The 22,656-nt window shown below is 46.1% G+C and overlaps 1 protein-coding gene across 1 annotated transcript in view; it reads right to left on the bottom strand.

Moving 5' to 3' along the window:
• The window catches only part of SLC7A6 (solute carrier family 7 member 6), a 51,388-nt gene that overhangs the window by 13,116 nt on the left and 15,616 nt on the right, over positions 1 to 22,656 (bottom strand). The window contains exons 3-6 of the mRNA XM_040409841.1: positions 21,218 to 21,343; positions 20,112 to 20,256; positions 17,669 to 17,792; positions 16,688 to 16,791 (exon numbers count right to left, since the gene is read on the bottom strand). Coding sequence (XP_040265775.1) covers positions 16,688 to 16,791; positions 17,669 to 17,792; positions 20,112 to 20,256; positions 21,218 to 21,343 — 499 coding nt within the window. The remainder of the gene's footprint in view (positions 1 to 16,687; positions 16,792 to 17,668; positions 17,793 to 20,111; positions 20,257 to 21,217; positions 21,344 to 22,656) is intronic.

The following is a 22,656-nucleotide window of genomic DNA, read 5'->3' on the forward strand; positions in this document are numbered from 1 at the left end:
GTGAAAACAGGCCATTGGAGGGGTTAAAGTGTAGACTGTGTTAATGAGTCCTCGTTCAGGGAAGATGGTGTTATTTTAACTAACAATCAATCACCCGTTGAAGGGACAGAGGAGACACACATACAGTGGATATAAAAAGTCTACACACCCCTGTTAAAATGTAGGTTTCTGTGCTGTAAAAAAAAATGAGACAAAGATAAATCATTTCAGAACTTTTTCCACCTTTAACCACCTCAGGACCGCCGTACGCAGGATTGCGTCTTTGCGGCGGTCCTGTTGTTCTGGGTGGACGCGCCGGTGCGTCCTCTCGCGAGACGCGAGATTTCGTGCATTGCCGGCCCGCGCATGCGCATCGCGGGCCGGCAAAAGTTAAAGAAGTATTTCGTCACCAGCCTGCCAGCAACGATCATTGGCTGGCAGGCTGGCGATTTTCAAAAAATCGAATCAGAAGCCAGATAACAGATCATATTAGTAAATATGATCTGTTATATGGCTTCTCTGCTCCTGTGCTGGTCCTTTTCGTCGGTTGGATCCAGCACAGGAGCAGACTGAACTGTGAGTAGCACCAACACCACACTTTAGCCCCAGATCACCCCCCTGCACCCCAATTAACCCTTTGATCACCCCTTTGATCGCCCCTGTCAATCACTATTGAAAGGAAAAAAAGTGATCAGTGTAAACTGTCACTTTTTTTTTTTCACTAGTATTGGCTGTTAGGTTTTAGGGATAGTTTAGGCCCCTTGGTTAGGTAGTTAGCGTCAGTTAGCGCCCAGCCCACCGCACCGCAGTCACTTTTATTCGCTGATTAGCGTATCGCTAATCAGCATTTGTACTTTTATAGTATCTGTAAGTGATCAAAACTGATCACGGTCAGATCTATAATAGTATTAGTGTCACTTTAGTTCGCCCTCCACCCAAAACGCAGTGTTTGCCCGATCAGGCCTGATCGGTCGCCCACACGTGCGTTCACCCACGCCCGCCCCACCGCAGTGACAAAAAAAATTTTGTTTTTTGATCACTGCACATTCACTTTACAAGCACTGCGGCGATAAAAAAATCAGTTTTGATATTTTTTATCAACCGCAGCAGCCTCCGGTACTTCGCTAGCCTCCCCTTTGTAAGACAGGTTTGCTTTTTTTCTTGGGTAGTCTCAGGGAATACCCCTAAATTTAGTAGTCCAAATGTCAAACAGGGGGTATTCTTCTGAAGAGGCCTACAGGATTCTGACCCAGTCGGATGAGGAGTGGGAACCCTCATCTGATGAATCTAGCGGGTCAGAATATGAACCTGTGGAAAGCAGTGGCTCTCTGACCCAAAGTTCGGACGAGGAGGTGGAGGTCCCTGGCAGCACCAGGCGTACCCGGCCCCGTGTCGCTAGACCACAGGTTACGCAGGATCCGTTTCAAGAGCAGCAGAGTGGGGCTGTCGCTGCCGGATCACGTGGTGAGGCATACACCAGCAGCGCAGCCCTTCCTGGACCTAGTACCAGCACTGCCGTACAACATGGTGACGTGGCGAGCACCAGAAGGGCAGTTGAAGCTGGTACGGTGGCACGTGCACTAGTTACCCCGTCGCAGCCACCGCGCAGACAGGCCCGTAGAGCCCCTAGAATCCCTGAGGTGCTGGCAAACCCTGATTGGCAGTCACCAACTTCAGCCGCACCTGTAGTTCCCCCTTTCACCGCCCAGTCTGGAGTTCGGGTTGAGACGGCTCAAATCGGTTCGGCCCTGGGATTTTTTGAGCTGTTCTTGACTGCGGAGCTCTTGGACTTAGTCGTGGCAGAAACAAATCGGTATGCCACACAATTTATATCCGCCAACCCGGGAAGCTCTTATGCCCAGTCTTTCCGGTGGAAACCAGTCCAAGTTTCCGAAATTAAAATTTTTTTGGGCCTTCTCCTCAACATGGGTCTAACTAAAAAGCATGAATTGCGGTCATATTGGTCCACGAACCCAATTCATCACATGCCCATGTTCTCTGCTGCTATGTCCAGGACACGATTTGAGACCATCCTACGTTTTCTGCATTTTAGCGACAACACCACCTCCCGTCCCAGAGGCCACCCAGCTTTTGACCGGCTCCACAAAATTCGGCCCCTCATAGACCATTTCAACCAGAAATTTGCAGATTTGTATACCCCTGAGCAAAACATCTGCGTAGACGAGTCCCTAATACATTTTACCGGGCGCCTTGGCTTCAAACAATACATCCCAAGCAAGCGTGCCCGGTATGGGGTCAAATTGTATAAGCTCTGTGAAAGGGCCACAGGCTATACCCACAAATTTCGGATCTATGAGGGAAAAGATCAGACCCTGGAGCCGGTCGGTTGCCCTGACTACCTGGGGAGCAGTGGGAAGACAGTCTGGGACTTGGTGTCACCCTTATTCGGCAAGGGGTACCATCTTTATGTGGACAATTTCTACACAAGTGTGGCCCTCTTTAGGCATTTGTTTCTAGAACGGATTTGCGCCTGTGGCACCGCGCGAACTAGTCGCGTGGGCTTCCCCCAACGGCTTGTAACCACCCGTCTTGCAAGGGGGGAGAGGGCTGCCTTGTGTAACGAAGAACTGCTCGCGGTGAAATGGAGAGACAAGCGTGACGTTTACATGCTCTCCTCCATTCACGCAGACACGACAATCCAAATTGAAAGGGCAACCCGTGTCATTGAAAAGCCCCTCTCAGTCCACGACTATAATGCGCTCATGGGAGGGGTGGACTTCAATGACCAGATGTTGGCTCCCTATTTAGTTTCCCGCAGAACCAGACGCTGGTATAAGAAGGTGTCTGTATATTTAATTCAATTGGCGCTGTACAATAGTTTTGTTCTCTACAGTAAGGCTGGGAGAACACGATCTTTCCTCAAATTCCAGGAAGAGATCATCGAGAACCTCCTTTACCCAGGAGGTTCCGTGGCCCCATCCACCAGTGTAGTTAGCCGTCTACACGAGCGACATTTCCCCAGTGTCGTTGCTGGTACCTCAACCCAACCGCCACCCCGAAAAAAATGTCGTGTCTGTAGCAGGAGTGGAATAAGGCGTGACACCCGCTATTTCTGTCCTGACTGTCCTGACCACCCTGCCCTATGCTTTGGTGAGTGTTTCCGGAAGTACCACACACAGGTACACCTAGCATAGGGATTGCATCTCACAGGACAGGCACACAGGGCTATTAGGGCCCTTTTACTCACAGCTGCTGCAAACCTCTCCTTTCACCTGGGATAAAGTGCATAATGTACTTCGCCACATCTTTGGGCAATTTGCGCTTTGCACATTGTCCCATGGGGAAGGAGAGGTTTGTTCTATAAAGGTAAAAAAAACTAAACAAAAAAAAAATTACCGGTAAGTAAAAAAGTTAAACGTTCAGTTAAAAAAGTTAAAAAAAAGTTTCTATGTTCTGTTCAACAGTTAATAAATTTATTGCGTTGCGGCCTGGTTTTTTCTTTTTTGTTTTGTTTTTTTTACCTTTCAGGTGGACCAACCGATCGACTAGCTGCAGCACTGATGTGCATTCTGACAGAAGCATTGCGCTGCTGTCAGATTACACGCAAGTCGGTGTATGCGGCGCTGCAAGACGGGATTTCTCCTCTGCAGTAAAAGATATGTTTGCCGAGGCATATGAGCTGAGGAGGTGGCGGTGTTCATATACTTTGGCAAACACTTTGTATATATAAAAAAAAAAATCCCGGCAATGATTTATTCATCCACATCGATTGATGTGAATGGAGAAATCTGGTTTGCCAGGGCATACGAGCTGAAGTGGGTATGGATGTTGGGCGGAGCTCCTATGTCCTGGCAGACGCCTTTCCCCTCCTTTTTTTTTTTTTGGCAGAGATTTTTTCATCCACATTGATCGATGCGAATGAAGAAATCTGTGCCGTTCATTTTTTTCTTTCAGCCCAGAGGCTGAACGGAAAAAAAAAATCTCATTACCCGTATGCTCAATATAAGGAGAATAGCAGAAACTCCTAATGCTGGGCATACATGTAATGATTGTGGAGACCCTCAAATGCCAGGGCAGTACAAACACCCCACAAATAACACCATTTTGGAAAGAAGACACCCCAAGGTATTCGCTGAGGGGCATATTGAGTCCATGAAAGATTGAAATTTTTGTCCCAAGTTAGCGGAAAGGGAGACTTTGTGAGAACAAAATCAAAAAAATCAATTTCCGCTAACTTGTGCCAAAATTATTTTTTTTCTATGAACTCGCCATGCCCCTCATTGAATACCTTGGGGTGTCTTCTTTCCAAAATGGGGTCACATGTGGGGTATTTATACTGCCCTGGCATTTTAGGGGCCCCAAAGCGTGAGAAGAAGTCTGGTATCCAAATGTCTAAAAATGCCCTCCTAAAAGGAATTTGGGCCCCTTTGCCCACCTAGGCTGCAAAAAAGTGTCACACATGTGGTATCTCCGTATTCAGCAGAAGTTGGGGAATATGTTTTGGGGTGTCATTTTACATATACCCATGCTGGGTGAGATAAATATCTTGGTCAAATGCCAACTTTGTATAAAAAAAATGGGAAAAGTTGTCTTTTGCCAAGATATTTATCTCACCCAGCATGGGTATATGTAAAATGACACCGCAAAACACATTCCCCACCTTCTCCTGAGTACGGAGATACCAGATGTGTGACACTTTTTTGCAGCCTAGGTGGGCAAAGGGGCCCACATTCCAAAGAGCACCTTTCAGATTTCACAGGTCATTTACCTACTTACCAGACATTAGGGCCCCTGGAAAATGCCAGGGCAGTATAACTACCCCACAAGTGACCCCATTTTGGAAAGAAGACACCCCAAGGTATTCTGTGAGGGGCATGGCGAGTTCCTAGAATTTTTTATTTTTTGTCACAAGTTAGTGGAAAATGATGATTTTTTTTTTTTTTTTTTTTTTCATACAAAGTCTCATATTCCACTAACTTGTGACAAAAAATAAAAACTTCCATGAACTCACTATGCCCATCAGCGAATACCTTGGGGTCTCTTCTTTCCAAAATGGGGTCACTTGTGGGGTAGTTATACTGCCCTGGCATTCTAGGGGCCCAAATGTGTGGTAAGGAGTTTGAAATCAAATTCAGTAAAAAATGACGAGTGAAATCCGAAAGGTGCTCTTTGGAATATGGGCCCCTTTGCCCACCTAGGCTGCAAAAAAGTGTCACACATCTGGTATCTCCGTACTCAGGAGAAGGTGGGGAATGTGTTTTGGGGTGTCATTTTATATATACCCATGCTGGGTGAGAGAAATATCTTGGCAAAAGACAACTTTTCCCATTTTTTTATACAAAGTTGTCATTTGACCAAGATATTTATCTCACCCAGCATGGGTATATGTAAAAAGACACCCCAAAACACATTCCTCAACTTCTCCTGAGTACGGGGATACCAGATGTGTGACACTTTTTTGCAGCCTAGGTGGGCAAAGGGGCCCATATTCCAAAGAGCACCTTTCGGATTTCACAGGTCAATTTTTACTGAATTTGATTTCAAACTCCTTACCACACATTTGGGCCCCTAGAATACCAGGGCAGTATAACTACCCCACAAGTGACCCCATTTTGGAAAGAAGAGACCCCAAGGTATTCGCTGATGGGCATAGTGAGTTCATGGAAGTTTTTATTTTTTGTCACAAGTTAGTGGAATATGAGACTTTGTATGAAAAAAAAAAAAAAAAAAAAATCATCATTTTCCACTAACTTGTGACAAAAAATAAAAAATTCTAGGAACTCGCCATGCCCCTCACGGAATACCTTGGGGTCTCTTCTTTCCAAAATGGGGTCACTTGTGGGGTAGTTATACTGCCCTGGCATTCTAGGGGCCCGAATGTGTGGTAAGGAGTTTGAAATCAAATTCAGTAAAAAATGACGAGTGAAATCCGAAAGGTGCTCTTTGGAATATGGGCCCCTTTGCCCACCTAGGCTGCAAAAAAGTGTCACACATCTGGTATCTCCGTACTCAGGAGAAGGTGGGGAATGTGTTTTGGGGTGTCATTTTATATATACCCATGCTGGGTGAGAGAAATATCTTGGCAAAAGACAACTTTTCCCATTTTTTTATACAAAGTTGTCATTTGACCAAGATATTTATCTCACCCAGCATGGGTATATGTAAAAAGACACCCCAAAACACATTCCTCAACTTCTCCTGAGTACGGGGATACCAGATGTGTGACACTTTTTTGCAGCCTAGGTGGGCAAAGGGGCCCATATTCCAAAGAGCACCTTTCGGATTTCACAGGTCATTTTTTACTGAATTTGATTTCAAACTCCTTACCACACATTTGGGCCCCTAGAATGCCAGGGCAGTATAACTACCCCACAAGTGACCCCATTTTGGAAAGAAGAGACCCCAAGGTATTCGCTGATGGGCATAGTGAGTTCATAGAACTTTTTATTTTTTGTCACAAGTTAGTGGAATATGAGACTTTGTAAGAAAAAAAAAAAAAAAAAAAAAAAATCATCATTTTCCGCTAACTTGTGACAAAAAATAAAAAGTTCTATGAACTCACTATGCCCATCAGCGAATACCTTAGGGTGTGTACTTTCAGAAATGGGGTCATTTGTGGGGTGTTTGTACTGTCTGGGCATTGTAGAACCTCAGGAAACATGACAGGTGCTCAGAAAGTCAGAGCTGCTTCAAAAAGCGGAAATTCACATTTTTGTACCATAGTTTGTAAACGCTATAACTTTTACCCAAACCATTTTTTTTCTACCCAAACATTTTTTTTTTATCAAAGACATGTAGAACTATAAATTTAGAGCAAAATTTCTATATGGATGTCGTTTTTTTTGCAAAATTTTACAACTGAAAGTGAAAAATGTCATTTTTTTGCAAAAAAATCGTTAAATTTCGATTAATAACAAAAAAAGTAAAAATGTCAGCAGCAATGAAATACCACCAAATGAAAGCTCTATTAGTGAGAAGAAAAGGAGGTAAAATTCATTTGGGTGGTAAGTTGCATGACCGAGCAATAAACGGTGAAAGTAGTGTAGGTCAGAAGTGTAAAAAGTGGCCTGGTCTTTCAGGGTGTTTAAGCACTGGGGGCTGAGGTGGTTAATGTGACCAATAAACTGTACCACTCAATTGAAAAACAAACAAATATTTTAGGTGGAGGGAAGAAAAAAAATAATGTGGTTGCGTAAGTGTACACACCCTCTTATAACTGGGGATGTAGCGGTGTTCAGAATTAAGCAATCACATTCAAAATCATGTTAAATAGGAGTCAGCATACACCGGCCATCATTTAAAGTGCCTCTGATTAACCCCAAATAAAGTTCAGCTGCTCTAGTTGGTCTTTCCTGAAATTTTCTTAGTCGCATCCCACAGCAAAAGCCATGGTCCACAGAGAGCTTCCATAGCATCAGAGGGATCTCATTGTTAAAAGGTATCAGTCAGGAGAAGGGTACAAAATAATTTTCAAGGCATTAGATATACCATGGAACACAGTGAAGACAGTCATGATCAAGTGGAGAAAATATGGCACAACAGTGACATTACCAAGAACTGGACGTCCCTCCAAAATTGATGAAAAAAACGAGAAGAAAACTGGGCTGGGAGGCTACCAAGAGGCCTACAGCAACATTAAAGGACCTGCAGGAATATCTGGCAAGTACTGGCTGTGTGGTACATATGACAACAATCTCCTGTATTCTTCATATGTCTGGGCTCTTACGAAGAAAAACATCCAAGCTAGGCTACATTTTGCAAAAACACATCTGAAGTCTCCCAAAAGCATGTGGGAAAAGGTGTTATGGTTTGATGAAACCAAGGTTGAACTTTTAGGCCATAATTTCAAAAGATATGTTTGGTGCAAAAACAACAATGCACATCACCAAAAGAACACCATACCCACAGTGAAGTATGGTGGTGGCAGCATCATGCCAAGAGGCTGTTTTTCTTCAGCTGGAACTGGGGCCTTAGTTAAGCTAGAGGGAATTATGAACAGTTCCAAATACCAGTCAATATTGGCAAAAAAAACTTCAGGCTTCTACTAGAAAGCTGAACATGAGAGGAACTTCATCTTTCAGCATGACAACGACCCAAAGCATAGATCCAAATCAACAAAAGGAATGGCTTCACCAGAAGAAGATTAAAGTTTTGGAATGGCCCAGCCAGAGCCCAGAATCTGTAGGGTGATCTGAAGAGGGCTGTGCACAGGAGATGCCCTCGCAATCTGACAGATTTGGAGTGTTTTTTTCAAAGAAGAGTGGGCAAATCTTGCCAAGTCAAAATGTGCCATGCTGATAGACTCATAGCCAAAAAGACTGAGTGCTGTAATAAAATCAAAAGGTGCTTCAACAAAGTATTAGTTTAAGGGTGTGCACACTTATGCAACCATATTATTTTATTTTTATATTTTTTCTTCCCTCTACCTAAAAGATTTCAGTTTGTTTTTCAATTGAGTTGTACAGTTTATAGGTCACATTAAAAGGTGGAAAAAGTTCTGAAATTATTTATCTTTGGCTCATTTTTTTTTTTACAGCACAGAAACCTGACATTTTAACAGGAGTGTGTAGACTTTTTATATCCACTGTATCTGTGAGAGTACAAGGTCTATTGTATTATTATCGGTACCATAAATTTGGTATCTTGGGAAAGTGTCTCAAATGGTACCCAAACATCTGTGTTTTAGTTGGTTTATGTGTCAAAAATAATCCCTTAGCTCTGATTTAGGATTCCATATATTATGTGTATAGAATGTAAGAGAAATCAGACCCTTAATAGTGATGATGCTAGTAGCTTATGCAATAGGGCCACCTAGGTATGAATAGGTAACATTGCACAAACAACTGAAATGCATTCTGGGTGATATAGTGACATCACAGTCATTATCATATGTACACGCCTAACCGACAATGATTGGAAAACTCCAAGTTAGGAAGGTGTGTCTAACTGATAAGTTTGTAATCATAAACCACACACACATGAAGTAGAAAAGGAAGAAGAACAACAGGGAGCAACACAGAACACAGATAAACAAAGAAAAAAAAGGAGAGACCCCAGGAAAAAATCCCAATGATGAGAACAGACCTTAGAGATGACTTCCCTTAGGCTACTTTCACACTAGCGTTCGGGTGTCCGCTCGTGCGCTCCGTTTGAAGGGGCTCACGAGCGGTCCCGAACGCATCCGTCTGGCCCCAATGCATTCTCCGTGGAGGCGGATCCACTGAGAATGCATCCGCCTGCCAGCGTTCAGCCTCCGCTCCGCTCAGTGAGCGGACACCTAAACGCTGCTTGCAGCGTTCGGGTGTCCGCCTGGCCGTGCGGAGGCGAGCGGATCCGTCCAGACTTATAATGGAAGTCAATGGGGACGGATCCGCTTGAAGATGACACAATATGGCTCAATCTTCAAGCGGATCCGTTCCCCATTGACTTTCAATGTAAAGTCTGAACGGATCCGCTCAGACAACTTTCACACTTAGAAAATTTTCTAAGTTTTAATGCAGACGCATCCGTTCTGAACGGATGCGAACGTCTGCATTATCGGAGCGGATCCGTCTGATGAAACATCAGACTGATCCGCTCCGAACGCTAGTGTGAAAGTAGCCTTAGACTCTGCATATCAACTGCACTCTCGGATAACGTATAACTTTATTATATGTAGTACTAATTGAATTAATTGGCTTGATATTTAGGAAAATGCCCGCTTTATTGTGGATGTGTAATGTTAGATGTAATACCTCAATATTATCACTATTCAATAAAGATGCATATTACTGAATAAAAGATTTAATATTGATATCAGAGGGAATCTCTGATTGGAATATTCATTCCATAGTCATATCAGGCTTGATAATTTATAATTTGTATAGCAATACTACCCAATATGCTAGATTGGTTATAGTTTGAGCAGAGCAAGGGTTCGTATCTGTCCTAATCATTGTTGAGTTTACTGCATATTATCATCTAATAACTGTCATAACTGTGGTCGAGACGGCTTGTATTACATTTTTATGTTTGAGAAGTGATATGGAATGCTGGTATTCTGTTAGAGCCATCTAGTGGCGAATTTTGGGTACTGCATATCACTGTGTGTTTCACACAATTTTGGGTACTGCATATCACTGCATACGTTTCACACCGTGCGGCCAATCTGGGGCCACGAGAATGACGGGCAGTCCTTCGGGCCTGATCTTCCGGAGAAGACGCGGAATGAGAGGAAGAGGTGGGAACACGTAAGGAAACGTGAACAGACTCCACGACATCACCAGCGCGTCGCAAGCCCGGGCCATGGGGTCCCTGGACCGCGCAACGAAGTCCTCAACCTTGTTGTTGAACCATGAGGCCATGAGATTCACATCCGGCCGACCCCATCTCTTACAGATGGCCCGAAAGACCTGCGGGTGAAGAGCCCACTCGCCGGGATGAGGAAGTCTGCGATCCAGTTGTTGACACCGGGTATGTGAACTGCCGACAGTGCCGGAACATGTTTCTCCACCCAGCTGAGAATCAGCGCCGTCTCCGCCATGACTGCTGGGCTCCAGGTGCCGCCATGGTCATTGATGTACGCCACCACCGTGGAGTTGTCGGACTGAACCCGCATCGGACAACCCCTGAGATGGTCGGCCAAATGCCGCAGAGAGCCGAATCGCCCTCAACTCCAGAACATTGATTGGAAGGGAGCGCTCCTCGCATGACGATACCCCTTGAACAGAGAGAATAACGGACCCTTCACCAGGATGTCATCTAAGTAAGGGATCGCTACGATCCCCCTGGCATGGAGCAGGGCCATGACTGCAGCCAGAACCTTTGTAAAGACCCTGGGAGCCGTGGCCAGGCCGAACGGGAGGGCTGGTAGTAAAATGGACCCAATGAGAACTGGAGAAACCTCAGATGACTGACGCATATGGGAACGTGAAGATAAGCGTCCTTGATGTCTATCGAGGACAGGTACTCCCCCAGTTCCATGGACCCAATGACAGACCTCAGTGACTCCATCCGGAATCTGCGGACGCGAAGGAAACAGTTGAGCACCTTGAGGTCCAGAACAGTGACAGACCATCCCCTCTTTTTTGTGAACCACAAAGAGATTGGAGTAAAGCCCCTGAAAACGGTCTTGCGCAGGAACCAGAACAATCACAACTTGCTGCAGCAGCGAGCGAATTGGCAGAAAAAAAAAAAGAATCCGCGGCTTTGGGAGAGGCCTGAGGAGAGTACCGAAAACAACGGGATGGAGGGGAGGATTTTAAATCCAGCTTGTAGCCCTCTGCAATGACCTCCCTCACACACATGCATCTGAGATGTGAGCCAGCCAAACATGCCAAAACACATTTAGCCGGCCGCTCCCTCTGCACCCGAATGGAGGGCGCCGGGAGCCCTGTTGACGGGAATGGCTGAAAGGGTGCGGCTTGAAGGAAGGTTTGCGTTTCTGATCCATGGCCGATTTGTCGGACGCCCTCTTGGGGCTGGAAAAACTCTGAAAGGGGCAAAAAAAAGGCTTCCACTTTTTTGACCCATTAGACCGTCCCCTGCTTTTTTGACCCATTAGACTGCCCCCTGTTCTTTGGTAAATGAGTGCTCTTACCACCTGTAGCATCCGAAATGATCTCATCCAGGCGCTTACCAAAAAGTCTGCTGCCGGTAAAGGGGCCGGGTCCGCTTTGAAGCATTATCTGCCGCCCAGCAGGAGAGAAATAGGGCACGGCGAATAGCCACCAACAGGGCTGACGAGCGAGGCATAAACCTGGCCGCGTCCAAAGATGCTTCACAAATATATGCACTGGCATGCGAGAGCTGCAGGGCCACATCTGCAAGTTCCCCCGAAGGGACTCCCGAGTCGAGACCCTGATGTAAATTACTTGCCCACTCTCCCATAGCCTTTCTCACCCATGTAGAGGCAAACACCAGCTGCAGCGCTGTGCCCACTGCTTCAAAGACAGATTTTGCAAACGCTTCCAGCTTCTTATCTTTGATATCAGAAAAAGAAACCCATCAGCCATTGGCAAGGTAGTGTTTAGCCAAGCGGGAAACTGGCGGGTCCACTATAGGTGGAGCCGACCATTTCTCAGTCAAATTCTCCGGAAAAGGATAAAAGGACGTTCAAGCGTTTTGGCAACATAAAACGTCTATCAGGGAAATTCCACTCCTTGAAGAGAGAGTTGGTTGGTAAAACACTTGTGCGAGCGATGGGACCTTCTAAAGGAAAAACCCGAGCTGGCAGACGACGGTGCTGGATCCTCAACCTGCCACGTCTCAATAACCGCCGTAATTAGATTGTCCACCATGGAGGACAATTTGGATGACTGACCCTCCGGCTAGACAACATCCTCATCTGACCCTCTCCCCTCAGAACATGCCTCTTCAACTGAGGACACGTCGGAGTGAGACTCTCTAGTAGGAGGAAGAGAGGCCGAGGAAACAGGAGACACAAACACCCTTTTGGGGGAGGATGTTCTGGCCCGTTTTTTGGGACGGCCGCGATGGGCACACACCCCATGATCCCCAGAGTCGGACCAGTCAGAGGCTGCCTTGCCGACAAACGCCCCAATAGCTTTGTTGGTATTGGAGATATCCTGTACCACCCTAGACAGGGAACGCGCCCATTCCGGTTCTTCCGTAGGTTGGGCAGCGGGAAGCAACAGGCCCGGGGCCGAGCCACTTGATGGCAGCGTAGCACACGCAAAGCAGAGTCTGACTGAGGGGATGGAGATTTTGTGCAACACGACGCACAAGCAAAATGACGCACCAAAGGGACCGCCTACTTCGGGACCTGGGATCTGGGCTCAGACATAGTGACAATCCTGGCGCCGAGGAAGAGGGGAAGGTCAGGCCCTGTCCTGTAATAAAGGAACAAACAGCACTTACTCAGCCTGTGTCCCTCCAAGCAGCAAGCCAGTCCATCAGCGTCCCAACAGGTGCTTTGAATCCAAAAGTGGGTGGAGCCCACTCTCCCTCTGCTGCTGGCATGGTGGGGGTGGCAAACACAAGCCCCACCCGAAAAATGACGCTGTTCTCAGTGCCCGCCCATCATCTCTGCCGCCCCCTCGCCAGGACACACGCCGGCATCCGGGAAAAATAAGGCCCCTTTCACACAAGCGAGTATTCCGCGCGGATGCGATGCGGGAGGTGAACGCATTGCACCCGCACTGAATACTGACCCATTCATTTCTATGGGGCTGTGCACACGAGCTGTGATTTTCACGCATCACTTTTGCGTTGCGTGAAAATCGCAGCATGCTCCTCTTTGTGCGTTTTTCACGTAACTCAGGCCCCATAGAAATGAATGGGGTTGCGTGAAAATCGCAAGCATCCACAAGCAAGTGCGGATGCGGTGCGATTTTCATGCACAGTTGCTAGGAGACGATCGGGATGGAGACCCGAACCTTATTATTTTCCCTTATAACATGGTTATAAGGGAAAATAATAGCATTCTGAATACAGAATGCAAAGTAAAACAGCGCTGGAGGGGTTAAAAAAAATAAAAAATCATTTAACTCACCTTAATCCACTTGCTCGCAATGCCCTGCATCTCCGTCTGACTCTTTTACTGTATAGGACCTGTGGAGAGCATTAACTATAGTTTAAGGACCTGGGATGACGTCACTCTGGTCATCACATGGTACGTCACATGATCTTTTACCATGGTGATTCACCATGGTAAAAGATCATGTGACGTACCATGTGATGACCAGAGTGACGTCATCCCAGGTCCTTAAACTATAGTTAATGCTCTCCACAGGTCCTATACAGTAAAAGAGTCAGACGGAGATGCCCGCATCGCGAGCAAGTGGATTAAGGTGAGTTAAATGATTTTTAATTTTTTTTAACCCCCTCCAGCCCTGTTTTACTATGCATTCTGTATTCAGAATGCTATTATTTTTCCTTATAACCATGTTATAAGGGAAAATAATACTATTTACAGAACACCGATCCCAAGCCCGAACTTCTGTGAAGAAGTTCGGGTTTGGGTACCAAACATGCGCGATTTTTCTCACGCGAGTGCAAAACGCATTACAATGTTTTGCACTCGCGCGGAAAAATCGCGGGTGTTCCCGCAACGCACCCGCACATTTTTCCGCAACGCCCGTGTGAAAGAGGCCTTAGCCGCGGGGAGCCCTGCAGGAGCAGGCCGCACAGAAGCCAGGGCCTCAATTTAACAATGTCCCCGGCTGCCCCAGAACCAAGCCGACGCGCTCAAAGGAGGAAACTCCGCCCCCTCCAGTAGTAGGCCCCAAATAAAGCCGGCGCCTCAATTAACAATGGCCCCGACAGCCCTACGGAAGCGGCGATGTCCTCAACACAGAGGAGGGCAACTCCGCCCCCTCCTCTCCCCAACGTCCCTGAGCCCTGCACGCTGGCCCTGGATGACTGATGTCTCCAAACTTTATACTCACCTGTCCGTCGTCTTCTACCCCCTTGGCTCCAGCCTGAAGCTTCCCGCTAAAGAAGGAAAGAAGAAAAATATATATATAATAAATCAGCAGACCTGCAACGCAGGGAAGTCTGCCTCCTACAGACACTAAGCTAAAACTGATTTAGCTTGGTCCCTGTAGGAAGAGTATAGCTGAAGGGAGGAGCTCAGACTTTGTGTGCCTAGTGTCCGCCTCCTAGCGGCAACAGCTATACCCATGGTCAAGCCTGTGTCCACCAATGATACGGATGAAAGAGAGATTGTTCACCATTCTTCATGCCTAACCTTTCAACAAACTCTGAATTAATGAATAGTACAGTGTGTGTGCAATAGTGGGGTAAATGAATTGATAAAAGTCCCTCAGTGTCTGTATAGGAAAAAGAAATAAAAATTTTAAGTGCAGAATAATTTCGAACATGGTGTATTGATGACCTATTCTCAAGATAGGTCACCAATTTCAGATCGGAGGGGGGGGGACTCGGCATTGAACAGCCGATCTTGGCAGCTGCCGAGGCCAGGAACAACACAGTGGACAGAGCTGAAGGCAAAAAAGCCATTCCCTTGAATGGGAGTCGAGAAGCATGGAGCCAGAACAGAGCTTTCTGCTTCCGGCTCCATCCACTGCACTGTTACCAGCACCAGTTTCAGACCCCCGCTGATCTGATACTGATGATTTATCCTGAAGATAAGTAATCAATATGCAGAAACCCCTTTAAAGAGGACCTTCCATGGGTCCAAACATTATAAACTAAGCATCAGGATACGTAGGGCATAGTGCAGGGATTTAACTGCACTTACAATTTTTTTCTGGGCGCCGCTCCGTTCCCCGTTGTATTTTCCCGCCTAGTATGCTAATTTTAGCTTCGGATCAATGAGGAGGAGACTGTCACGACTATGTTCATGGTCGTGACTCTTAGAGCCGCATGCAGTTGCCAGCGGTCAGTTTGGTTGTTCACCGCCGGTGAGTCCTGTGAGCTGACTGCTGGGCTGCTCACTGTCTATGCATGCGGTTGCCTCTGGCAACCTGCGTAGTGTATGTGTGCACTTTCCCTGTTCTTCTTATGCCATTTGTCCAGTGAGGAAACCACGGCACTCGTTTAGGTAGTTTTGAAAATTTATTTTTTCATTTCATCATTTATCATTTCATTTTTGTCAGCATCCAGGAATGAAATATGCACAAACTGGCCAGTTTGTGCATATTTCATTCCTGGATGCTGACAGAAATGAAATGATAAATGATGAAATGAATAATGAAATGAAATGAAAATCTAAATTTTCAAAACTACCTAAACGAGTGCCGTGGTTTCCTTTCACTACATTACCTCAATTACCACTGAGCACCGTACCAAACGACACTAGAGGAGTGCCGTCCAACCCAAGCTATTTGTCCAGTGAGGGCCACCCTTGTGGTCATAAGTAAATGTCATGATGTTAAGTTTATGTTCCTGTGGTGTCTCACCTTATTGCAGCTATGGTGTCCTGGTTTCCTGTGTGATTTGTGATGTGTGCTGTGTCCTTTTATGTTGGTGTGGACATCAGCACTTATGCACGGGTTCCAGTCAGTGTGTCTGTGGAACTGGTTTCACTTACCTGCCATATCCATATGCTGTATATGTTCCCTTCTCCTTGCAGCTTGGCCAGTTGAGACTCCTGTTCGTCCGTGATTTGGAGGAACAGGTCGTCTTACTCTGCTCCTAGTCCAGGGATTTCCTAAACGGCTAGTAGGGACCTGAGGTTCCGGAGTATGAGCCCTCCTACCATCTGGGTTGACTCATACGGTTAGGAGTCAGGCTCAGAATTAGGGACGTTTTAGGAGGTGACCTGCTCCCTGATCCTGTCGTCCTGGCCTAGCAGCTTCCTTATTCACTTAACATCGCACGGTGGGGGGTTTCCCCCACTCCTCACCGTGACAGAGACGGAGTCTTTCTCCGCGGGTGTCTCCTTCTCCCTGGCTGTGAGCGGTCCAATCGCAGTGGAGAGCGTCACAGCCAGGGAGAAAAAAAACTAAAAACTCACCTTCTCCCTGGCTGTGACGCTCTCCGCTGCGATTAGACAGCGCTACAGCCAGGGGAGAAGGAGACGCCCGCGGAGAAAGACTCCGTCTCCTCCTCATTGTTCCGAAGCTAAACTTAGTATACCAGGCGGAAGAATACAACGGGGGCCACAGCGGGCGAACGGAGAGGCGCCCAGAAAAATAGGTATAGATATGTATGCCCTACGTATCCCGATACTTAGTTTTTAATGTCTGAACCCATGAAAGGTCTTCTTTAAGCCTTTTGCTGCCTAGAAGGTTTTATTTAAATACTTATGTTGAGAACGGATTTACCGTATCATATTCCTCACCTTGAGGCAGCAAGGATGGAAGAGTTGAGGCCACCAAAACAGGAGAGGGCCACAGCCAAGGGAATGGTCCAGCTAAATATACCATACACCATGTCAGCAAACGTCTGTTTGGCAAAGAGTGAAGCAACAGTCAGTGTAACAAATAAACTGAGCACTTAACACTAAACCAAAAATCTAGACTTTTGAAGCAATTTGTTTATGCAAAGAGGTATCTCCCAAGGAAGAGAACCATCTTGCCAGTGCCACCTATTGGAAGTGGCTCCTTATGAGTCAGGATCCGACTTTCGAATAAACCTTGGGATTTGACAAGGGAATATAGCCACGCCAGATATCCATAGTCGTAGACAGCTGTTTCGGGGTGCTTGCCACTCATCAGTACGGAGTAGGATTCTGGATGACCCAGTGTGATGGCTTGGAAGCTGCTTAGGCAGGGTGCTGAATCTCCTTAAAGAGACCAGTCCTGTATGGAGACTTACTGGAAGTACTCCGTGGTATGGAAGCTTCCAATAAGTGGTGCTGGCGAGATGGTTCTTCTTCTTGGGAGATATTTGTTTTTCCATGGTGCATTGCCAATAAGTCTCCATACAGGACTGGTGTCTTTAAGGAGATTCATCACTTTTCTTAAGCCACAGCAACTTATTTAAGGTGAGCCCCACTATGTATTTTTCTAATAGTTAGCAGTCCCTCCTGCAAGACAGTGGAGGAGCATTTTTTTAAATGCAAATTTATCTTCTGTTCAGATAATATACATCTCAGTATGCCAAATGCTCTTATAAATCCCGCTGGCACTATACAAATTCACATGTCCCGTACACAAGGGAATCTGTGCTCTGTCTGGTAATGGAATATTAGCTGTCAAACTCTAGACTTGTAACATACATCAAAACTCATGAAACGCCACCAGACATGCAGAATTTTTTGTGAACATCGGACTGTTGTCACTTCTATGTTAGGAAATACTGTTACAGTAACATTACTCACCACGGCTACTGCATCGCTGCCGACAACTGCGTTGAAATCCAGCACAGTGTAATAAGCCACATTGGTTAAAATGTATATGATGGTGACGACCGGCATGGAAATTCCAATGGCCAATGGCAAGTTCCTAAAACACATATATGGTATCACTAAAAGCAGTTACTGCATGACGGACCAATATTGATAAGCAAATCGAACCATACAAATCAAATTCCCTCTTTTAGCAGCGAGAGACCCCCCTGGTTGAAAAGACCGGATATCTCACCCGGCCCTGTCTATCTCGTGTGCTGTTGTGGCAAGACAAGCGCAGAGGCTCCGCTGCTGCTACCTGAGCAGAACAAGTACCAACTGTGCATGTGCCGCTCACGTCTGGGTACACACAGTGTAGCAGCGCCTGCACAGCCAGTATCTGCAGTAGAAGCAGCAGCAGAGCCTCTGTGTTGCTATTCAGAGCAACAGCACAGGTGCAAATCTGACCGGGGATAGGCGATATGTCTGGCCCTGCCAATCAAGAGAGAGGGGGAGTCTCTTGAACGAGGAGAAGCCCCTCGCTGCTCAATGAGGCAGATTATGAATCGATTTGCTCATCTATACAGGCCAAGTGAAAGAGCTAATCCAATCAGATGTAACTTATCAAGGCCGATATTCCTGTCCATAGTGTAAACCACTACAGTAGTTGATGCTGGTGAGATATTGATCCTAGATGACCAGGACAATAGCTGACAACCACTTTAAAGCTACTCGGAGCAGCTGACACTGTCTCTTCATCTCCTCCTTTCCATTGGTACTGTTTTCTCATGTTACATTTAACACTGAAGCATATATAAAGAAATCTGTCTGCATGTCCCAGGAGGTCATCCATGGTCCCTGTTATTTTCCTCACAGTTCTGAGTCTAGCAGTAGGACAAAAAGACTGTCAAAGGGAACCTGTCATCAACTTTATGCTGACCCCACTGAGGGCAGTATAAATTAGTGACAGAAATGCTGATGTCAGCGGTGTGTCACTCATCAGCTAAAAGTCAGTGGTTGCTGAGAACCAGCATCATAATCATTACAGCCCAGGCTTTGAAAAGAGTCAAATCTACCTGAGAAGAGTCATAGTTATTCCTAATCTCCTGCTCTCTCCCCCACCTGCTGATGATTGTCAGTTCTCTCCTAGAGAGAAAGGGAGAAAACTAGGTAGAAGACGGTCAGTCATCAGCAGGTGGGCAGGAGAGCAGGACTTCATGAATAACCAGGACTCTTCTCAGGAGGCCGGGACTCTTTTCCAGGCCCAGTCTGCAAGGATTGTGATGTTGGTTCTCGGCAACCACTTACTTTTAACTTATAAATGACAGACCGCTGAAATCAACTCGCCTGTCTCTACTTTATACCGCCGTTAGTATGGACAGCATAAAGGTAATGACAGGTTCCCTTTAAGCCCCATCTTCTTCTCTTAGCCCCACCATTCAGTCAGTCTCCAGGCAAGGATATAGCAAATCAGCAGGTATGTGCTGCGAGCTTTCCCATCATTTATATCAAATGCCATCATGACCTTAAAGGGAATCTGTTATTAACTTTATGCTGCCCTCAATGAGCATAGTAGTGACAGGCACAGTGTTTTAGTCAGTCACCCCCCAACAGATAATGTTAAATAGTTTCCGAGAACCTGCGGTATAATCATCGCAGCTCGTGCTGAAGAGGAGTCACGACTGGAAGAAGAGTCACGAGCCGCCTGAGAAGAGTCATGGATGGTCATGAGCTCCTGCTCTCACCATGTTCTGGCAGTTTTCGCCCCAGGAATAACCGTGAATTAAAGGCGTTTTCAGTACTTGGATATTAATGAACTACCCTCAGGATCAGTCATCATTATCATGATGACTGATCAGCAATCAGCCACAAACAACAGAAACTATACCGTGGTGTGAGCCAGAAGCCCAAGTTTCCATCTACTGTGTGGTGGCCGAGCCGGGTTACTGCAGCTCGGCTCCTACTCAACCGAAATGGAGCTGAGCTGCAGTATGCCGTCACTGGGGAGGACACAGTGGATGAAGGAGACCGTCCACACTATAAGATTTCGGGCGCTGGCGGCTGCCCAAACCAGGTGATCGGTGTGTGTGCAGAGTGCTGATCTGAAACTGATGGCCTATCCTGAGGATAGGTCATCAGTATCTAAGTATCAGAAAACCCCTTTAAGTTTAAACATGGCCTACAGAGTGCTGAAATCAGTGCGTCTGACACTACTTTATGCTGCCATCAGGCAGGATAAAGCTAATGACATGTTGCCTTTAAACTGATGTAAGCCTTCAGACCAGCAACAATACATAGTCTATAATGAGTCAGTCAACAACCCTCTCTGGGGCGGTCACAAGACTCCAAGTCACAGCATATCCAGCTAGCTGCAGACCTTCCAGATAAGAAAATTCACATGGTGTCCATATCTGATATAGCTGCAGATTCTGGTTACCTCTCTGGGTTCTTAATTTCTTCTGTCACATAATTAAGAGTGTCCCAGCCGGAATAAGAGAAGAGGGCAGAATACAGAGCTAAAGAGATGTCCCCGGCGTCCCATGATGAACCAACAAAGGAGTCCTCAAAGTGATGTGTGTAACCTGGAAAGAAGATTTCAATGTCAGTTCAACTAGGATGTCTCATCTGAGACATTGGTGGCATAGTGCTAGGATAGGCACAGGTCACATATGCCACAAATGTCTCCTGAACGGGAACCCCGAAGCAAGCAGAGAGCAGCGTGGCCATCCTCCATTAATTTCTATGGCACTGCCGAAAATAGCGGCTCTGCCATCTCCGTCGGTCCCATAGAATTGAAAGGAGTGGTAGCTGCGCTTGCACAGTACACTCTCCTCCATTCATTTCTATTGGACTTCCGAAAATAGCGGAGTGCGCTCGCTCAGCTATTGTTGGAACTCCCATAGAAATTAATGGAATGCACGCCACACATGCATGGTGTGCTCTCCTTCACTTTCGGGGGCCCATGCTGGAGATAGATGCCCCAACATCTTTTATGAGTATTTGCACTGTCCTGGTGTCTCGCACTTTGGTGGCATATCGCTAGGACACTTACCTATCTCTAGAAGGGGCCCCAAAGGGAACGAGGGCACACCGCCAGCCATCCTCCATTCTATGGGAGTACCAAAAACAGCGTAGCACTGACTCGTCTATTTCCGGAATTCCCATAGAGTTGGCCACGCTTGCAAGGTCCGCTTTCCAGTCACTTCTGTTCCAAAAATATCAGAGCTCGCTTGTCTGGCTTTTTCGGAACTCCCACAGAAGTGAATGGAAAGCACACTGCACTTTGTGGCAGCGTTGGAATGAGGTCCCTAGGGGCCCACCAGAGGACTTAATGGTCCTGTTCTATTATTTTCAGAGCTTGGGCCCACCAGAGGATCCTCTGATGGGCCAGTCTGACCCTGCTTTGGGGGCCCCATTCTCGAGATGGGGCCGCTTTGGGGCTAGCCACTGCATACAAAATCTTACAAGTGATTATTGTCTTAAACTATTACATATGACAAGAACACAGAAAAGAAATACAAAAATTAAATAAAAAAAACTTACCTTGGCATAATTTAACAATGCCCGTTACAATGATAGCAATTAACGCAATGACTTTGGCATAGGTGAAGAGATCTTGAACCCGTGTCCCCCATTTCACATACGCACAGTTTATAAAGGTGATTATACCTGGAGATCACAGTAGAGGCAATTAGAATGAGCAACGTGGCATTGACAGTATGTACTGATCAGAGACAAACATCATGCCTGAAGGACAGAAAGGGTCGATCCAGCACGGTAACACACGGGAGTCTGGGAATGTGTGTATGTCTGGGGTATTTATAGCTTTAAGCACCCTATTATATTACTCAATGACATTCCTAGATGCACGCAGACTCATCATTCAGGCTTCACCTACAAAACAAGTGTGTGTGTGTATATATATATATATATATATATATATATATATATATATTATATCATAATGATAAAGCCCTGTTCACATTAGCATGAAATACACAATATTTAACTCATCCATGGATTATTCCATTGTCATTTCTACAATTTAAAGACTGCAAGCAATCAGAGAATAGCGCTGCATGCTACCAGAGGCTTCAGAAATACAATCCCGAAAGCTTCTGTTGGATCCACGTCACTTCTATCCGGTAATAAATGCGGCATCGTGATGACAGGGCAGACGTCACATTAATAGTTTTGAGATTGTTCTGTCCAGAAATGGGAAGGGATCCCAGCAGAGCAAAAAAGGACAATCATCCCTCTGTCCACCCCCCGTCTGCTTTAATACGCTCTTCTAGAAGTGGAGGACAAACAAGACGTGTGAATACAGCCTAAGGTTTTCTTCACACTTGCTATGCTACGGTGCCCGTCTGGGTTTTCAGTATTTCTGATGGCAATGAATGCTATGCCCTGCAGCGCTATTCTCGCTGTCAATACGGATACATCACGGCGGCCATGGCTCGCTTATAAACATGACGCTAGTGAGATCCGAAGCAGTTCTCCTGGACGAGGTAGAAGCCAGGCATGGCCTGCTAAAGCACATGATTGGCTGCAGCATTTACCGTATATGTCCACGTCAAGAAGGAGAAGTGGAGTCAGGTGGGGAACCATCGGTAAGTTGTGTAGGATATAAGGGGGTTCTGTCATCAGCTGTGTCACAATAAGGCCTCTTTCACACTACCGTTTTTTTTTTTTCGTTTTGCGGTCCGTATACGGAACCATTCATTTCAATGGTTCCACAAAAAAAACGGAATGTGTTCCGTATGCATTCCGTTTCCGTCCTATATTTAGCCGTAAATCACGGTCCGTGGCTCCATTAAAGTCTATGGGTCCGCAAAAAAACGGAACGCATACGGAAATGCATCCGTATGTCTTCCGTATCCGTTCCGTTTTTTGCGGAACCATCTATTGAAAATGTTATGCCCAGCCCAATTTTTTCTATGAAATTACTGTATACTGTATATGCCATACGGAAAAACGGAACG

This window comes from Bufo bufo, chromosome 10, assembly GCF_905171765.1.
Source record: "Bufo bufo chromosome 10, aBufBuf1.1, whole genome shotgun sequence".
NCBI lineage: Eukaryota > Metazoa > Chordata > Amphibia > Anura > Bufonidae > Bufo > Bufo bufo.